General features: G+C 37.3%; 1 protein-coding gene across 1 annotated transcript; it reads right to left on the minus strand.

Annotated features, from left to right (window-relative positions):
* Positions 1-379: 379 nt before the first annotated feature.
* Positions 380-5,763, minus strand: LOC145567548 (5-methyltetrahydropteroyltriglutamate--homocysteine methyltransferase). Its single transcript, XM_081626851.1, has 12 exons — positions 5,605-5,763; positions 4,089-4,439; positions 3,897-3,984; positions 3,207-3,334; positions 2,738-3,129; positions 2,486-2,649; positions 2,246-2,326; positions 1,988-2,154; positions 1,784-1,889; positions 1,444-1,694; positions 1,143-1,344; positions 380-1,040 (listed from the first exon to the last, which is right to left on the minus strand). Exons 1-12 carry the CDS (start codon positions 5,625-5,627, stop codon positions 672-674), a joined length of 2,322 nt encoding a protein of 773 aa, XP_081482977.1. The 5' UTR covers positions 5,628-5,763; the 3' UTR covers positions 380-671.
* Positions 5,764-6,200: the final 437 nt, after the last annotated feature.

Below are 6,200 nucleotides of genomic sequence, written 5' to 3' on the forward strand. Positions count from 1 at the left end.
AATTTGTCTTACTATATAGTTTGTTATTCTATAGTTTGGTATTGCAGTATTATGTATGAGCTGATCATGAATGATAATAAAAATAACCTTCCAATCTTGCTCTATTTATCTCTCTCTCAAAGTCTATCTCTTTACATCCATTATACTCCCAAAACTACCCTGCTATCTTTGTTTTGGCTCAGGTATAATCGACCAAGACTCCATCCTAAGCTCAGGATCAGCCTTGATTCGTGCTAGCAGTTGCATCAAATGTTATGGTATTGACGAGTCATATGAATCATGGACATCATAGAAGATAAGGGCTCTACTGTTTGGCTCTGTTATCTGCATCGAATCACATTGTTCATGAAAAAAATTCAAGCAAAGTAATAAAAAGACGTTTGTCGGAAGAAAAAGGCATTTCTTTTGATTTCATAATAGAGGTACACTGAGTAGTCCTCAATCCTCACCGAAGGACAACTCTCAAAGGATGAAGAAAGAAAAATTTTAATGACAAAACTAAACATTCCAAAAACAGGCAACAATCTAAACAAGGCTTCCTCAAAGGAGCCACATACTAAAACTCAAAAGCTAATCTAATTCGATTATTGGGAAATTGAAAGCCAATATTATCATGTAAGAATCCACCAAAGCTTTTTTGTATGTTCTCACCACCTTCAGGAAACCCCACTTTACTTGGCGCTGGCTAGTTCTTGGCGCAATTGCTTGGCAGCGGCAACCATGTTGGAAAGAGCTGGGTTAACCTCACCGTACTTACGGGTCTTGAGACCACAGTCAGGGTTTACCCACAAGACGTTGGACTCCAAAACTGCAAGCATTTTCCTGATACGGTCAGCAATTTCCTCAGTTGGTGGGATTCTGGGAGAGTGGATGTCGTAGACACCGGGACCAATTCCAGCACCGTACTTGACACCTTCACGGAAGACTGAGAGGAGCTTCTCATCAGAGCGAGAGTTCTCTATGGTGATGACATCAGCATCCATGTCAATGATGGAGTGAATGATGTCATTGAAGTTGGAGTAGCACATGTGGGTGTGGATCTGCAAAAGCCAATAATAGAGATGAGCATTGAAATTCATTTTTATAGCTTAACTTCCTGGTACAAAATTCAGCAACACGAGTCACAATGTAGCAAAAGTTACCTGGGTGGTGTCTTGGACTCCAACATTGGTGATACGGAAGGAGTGGACGGCCCACTTCAAGTAGAACCCGTGCTCAGACTTCCTGAGTGGCAATCCTTCTCTCAAAGCAGCCTCGTCAATCTGGATAACATTGATTCCAGCCTTCTCAAGATCCTCCACCTCATCCTTGATGGCCAAAGCAATCTGGTAGCAAGTCTCGTGCCTGAATAAACAATGACACAAGAAATTGAGCCACAATCCAAACCATCTATATGGAGCAGGGTTTTATCAGATTCCCAGTTTCTGAGGAAAGAGACCATACCTAGGTTGGTCATTACGGACGAAAGACCAGTTGAGGATGGTCACAGGCCCTGTAAGCATACCCTTCATTGGGCGGGAAGTCATGCTCTGAGCAGTGGATGACCAGAAAACAGTCATTGGCTTTGGGCGGCTGACATCACCATAGATAATTGGTGGCTTCACACATCGAGATCCATATGATTGTACCCATCCGTTCACGGTGAAGGCAAAACCAGACAATTGCTCTCCAAAGTACTCAACCATATCGTTCCTCTACAAAACCAAAAATGCACATGCAGTCAGAAGATGAAAACCTAGCATACAAATCTTTATATGGATTAAAAATCATACATATAACTCACCTCCGGCTCTCCATGAACAAGGACATCAATGTCAAGTTCTTCTTGGAGCTTGACAACCTTGCTGATCTCCTCCTTGATAGCCTTGACATACTCTTCCTCAGAAATCCTTCAAAAAGTAATCAAACACCACCAGTATTAGACATGATTAAATGAATGAATAAGAAGTGAGTTGAAGTCGGCTTCAAATTGCTTCAGATGACTCACTTGTTGGCCTTGAACTCACGACGCACCCTCCTAAGCTCCACGGTCTGTGGGAAAGATCCAATGGTGGTGGTGGGGAGAACAGGGAGGTTAAGCTTCTTCTGCTGAGCATCAAGTCTAGAGCTAACATTTGTAGCACGGCGATGGTCTGATCCCTTTAATCCAGCAGCCTAATTTGCATCAACCAGAACACATCAATTATCTGAAAATTATCCACAAATAAAACACCAACAATATGACAGATGCTGGAGAACTTCTTACAAGCTTTTGAACATTTTCATTGTTCACTCTTGGGGAGGACTTCCTTGATGCAAGAGCAGCAGCATTGGCAGAGAAGAAGGCCTGGAAAAAAAGTTATAAAAATTTTAGGGATCAAACATGATATTCACACAACCAAAGGAACTATCACAAAACTATATCAAAAATTAGTTTTTACTAAAAATAAAACAGAGAAAAAAAAATTACTCTGGCAAGCAAAAATGTAGTAGCATAAAGGTTTACCTCATCCTTCTGACCAGACAATGCCTTGGCCAAAGCATTAACTTCAACAACTTTCTGTGCAGCAAATGCAAGCCATGACTTAATTTCATCATCAAGCTTAGTCTCGTTAACAAGATCAACAGCAGTGTGAAGAAGTGAGCAGGAAGTGGAGACCACAAGCTTGTCTGCAAGCAAAAAACTACTAGGTTAGCCAAACGTCTTTATTAGGCAACATAATTTTTTCTGTTTTGAGATACAAATTAAGTAACCAACCCTTTCCAACAATGCTCTCAAGGCCCTGCAACAAAGCAAGGGAAGCGGCAAGATCGTTGGCCCAAATGTTCCTTCCATCGACCACTCCAGCAAATAGGTACTTGCCTGAGGGGAATCCAGCCTTAATCAAATCCAAGGTGTTGGTTCCACGAACCAAATCAAACCCAAATCCGGTGACACCCTTCAAAGAAACAAGGGTCTTGTATGCCTCAGGGGTAAGATCAGCAAAGTAAGTCTCAACAACAACATTCAAGCCAGACAAAGTAGATTCTAGTTCAGCGTAAGCCTCAGTGAAGGCTTGCAATTGGTGAGATTCAAGATCCTTCACCAACACAGGCTCATCAAATTGAATCCAAGAAGCACCAGCTGCCTTTAGTTCAGAAATAACTTCCCTGTAAATAGAGCATAAATGTCAGAAACTAGAGATCAAGTAATACAAGAAAACCAAATAGAAGATGTTGATACTCACTTGTAGACGGCTAGGATCTTGGGAAGAAGAGAAAGCAGAGGGAATGATTTCTCAACGCCCTTAGCAGGCTTGGACAACAACAAGTAGGAGACTGGTCCAACAAGAATTGGGACAGTGTCTACTCCAAGCTGTAGGAAAGACGATAAGATAAGTTACTTCAATAGTCAACAAGGGCCCAAAAAAAATGAATTGGCATTAAAAAGACTACTTAAGAACAGAAGAAGCTCATATCAGCAATATATACCCCTGACAATAAGAAAGCCCCCTAAAAAAAATTAAGAGCATGACAATCAAGAACCTCCTGGGACAAGGGTTTAGTTATTGATAGACCAGGAAATATGAATAATCTAAGGTGAATAAGTGACAAGAAATCTTCTAGGGAAACCTTAAACCTAGAAATTTAAATCTAATTGTGAAAGTTTAGTTTGATATCAATGCCTTCATAAGTAATACCAAATTTCAGATGATTTCACTAGTTGTTTAAGTTCTTCACAGATAATCCTAGAGCATGTTCTATTATTATTCTTCGATGACAAACATATCCATCCCCTTGAATTCAACAAAGACTTTTCAAAATATAATAAGTAGCAATCAATTAATTTAACAATGCTTGCATAATGTGCATTTTCCAGTTCACCCTAGCTTAATATAGTATTAATAAGAATAAAATATAAGTAAATGAGGACATACAGCCTTGGCCTCCTTGTATTCTTCAACAGCCTTGTGGGAAGAGTAAGAGAAGTTTACTTCTGGGCCCAACTCGGGGACAATGTAATGGCTGCAACAAGCAACATAACACATATGAGCTCAAAGAAGATTTTCAGACAGAACACGATAAAACTTGATTGTTTGAATTAAGCAAAGAAGCCCATCATCACTTACTAGTTGGTGTCAAACCACTTGGTCATCTCCATAGCAGGGACAGAGGCATTACCTCTGGCCATGGAGAAGTAAACATCGAATCCAATCTCACCACCGTTCCACCCGTACCTTGGGGGAACAGCACCAAGCATGGCGGTGGTGTCAAGGACCTGATCGTAGTAAGCAAAGGTGTTGCTGGGAATGTACTTAATACCGACATCAGACATCTGCTTCCAGATGGATGCCCTAAGATCAGCAGACACCTTTTTCAAATCCTCGGCACTGCTCTTGCCATCCCAGAAAGACTCAAGAGCGAACTTGAGTTCTCTCTTAGGTCCCATACGGGGGTATCCAACGATGTGAGATGCCATGCTGCAAGTCGATAAAACAATACAAACAAGATTTAGCGCCATTTTCCACAACTGCCAATCATATGGTAATCAAACTAATAATATTATAAAACAGGTCATCAAATTACGACTCAAAAAAAAAAAAAAAAAAAAAAAAAAACATTCATAGCCATATTACTCTAATGTCTCATCTAAATCCTACGATAAATGATCAGCTAAATAATTCATGTACTCTTATACATTTTGAGATTTTCGACTTCAAATCATTTTCAGACTATTACTACACTAGCATAAATGACACCTAAATAATGAAACAAAAATTTGAAATCATTTTTACTTCAATTCGATTTTCCACTATCTCATGTTCCTCAGATTTATACTTTAAAAAGTCTTACAAGTCAGAAAAGTCCTGAAAGAATGTTACAAATGCATTTTTTCAGAAACTCTTATTAAATGTTCATATCTGACAACTTTTTACAGAATAAATGGATCAAATGTGCACTACAGTATTAATTATAACCTCAACTTTCCAGCCGAAAAAGGTCGTAAGTTCGAACCTCACGATAACATATTTTATGATTGATCTACCTACCTTAAACTAATATTTTCAATCATTATAACATACTCTTACTAATCAGATTTGAATATTCAAATTAATCAAACAAAATTCAGATATATAAACTAACATTTTTCCTAGCAAGTAAATCAAATACCCAATACATTAGCTCAATTCAACACAAAAATTGATCGTCCTAAACCACAATGAATTAAGCTCGATCATAAAGTATATAATCACAATGCACAACAATGACAACAGATCTATAATTCAATCAAAATCAACTAGATCTAGTTTCCTATGATCCGACATTAATTAATCATAATTTTTCATTATCAGATCTACATTTTATAATTAAAAAAATTCAGATCCCAAAGAATAAAGATAAATCTGAGCAAACCGACACCTCAAAAAGCAGATCTAAATCAAATTAACTAATCAAAAAGCATGAATGAACACACTCACATGAATTTTTATTTCGATTAACAAAAATGACGAAGAATTTGAAAGAAATGAATTGATTATCAAATAAATAACAAAAAATGAAATATATAATTATAGCAAATTAATCATTCAAAACAACGAATGGTTGAGAATGAAAATCGGAGAAAAAAGAGGAGAGAGAAAGTACCTTGAGGAGGAACCTGGAGCCATTGATGAGTCCTTAGAGAAATCGGTTCCTACCGCCAAGAATAGAGAGAGAAAATAGAGAGAGAAAGTAGAGAGTAGAGTAAGGTGTAGTAGGCGAGCAATTTAGTAGGAAGTCGTTTGGGTATTTATAGACCCAGTGGAGGAGAGGATACTGAGATTTCTGGGGTTGGTGAGTGTGTTTTTTTATTTTTATTTTTTTTATTTTTTTTTTATTTCACTGCTCATCTGTACCTCATTTCCATATTATTTGCAACTTTAAACTCATAAGAGCGTAAAATGTTAAGAGAAAAATAAGGGTGCAAGTGAAGAGAAGAGAAATAGAGATAAATAACAACATTAAATCAAATACTATGTAAAATATTTATTGTAAATAATGTGTAGTACAGAATATGTATTATTGATATAAAATTGTAAATAATATGAAATAAAGATACTCCATAGTATTTTATTTTTAATTTATAATTTTGTTTATATTGGGTTTACTACTCTCCACTCTAGATATGCCACTTTTAAAATTTTTTAATAATATTTCTTATTTTGGTACTGATTTTTTGGACCAAAATTTGATGCAAATAT

The sequence above is a fragment of the Chenopodium album genome, chromosome 11, assembly GCF_948465745.1.
Source record: "Chenopodium album chromosome 11, dcCheAlbu1.1, whole genome shotgun sequence".
In the NCBI taxonomy this organism is placed as follows: domain Eukaryota; kingdom Viridiplantae; phylum Streptophyta; class Magnoliopsida; order Caryophyllales; family Amaranthaceae; genus Chenopodium; species Chenopodium album.

Excerpts from the sequence above, each read along its gene's own strand:
- LOC145567548 (XM_081626851.1), bottom strand. The coding sequence starts at position 5,627 with ATGGCTCCAGGTTCCTCCTCAAG. Across the intron at positions 3,985-4,088 it reads AAGTGGTTTGACACCAACTA|CCATTACATTGTCCCCGAGT; the intron begins GTAAGTGATGAT and ends TGCTTGTTGCAG. Across the intron at positions 2,155-2,245 it reads ATGAAAATGTTCAAAAGCTT|GCTGCTGGATTAAAGGGATC; the intron begins GTAAGAAGTTCT and ends GATGCAAATTAG.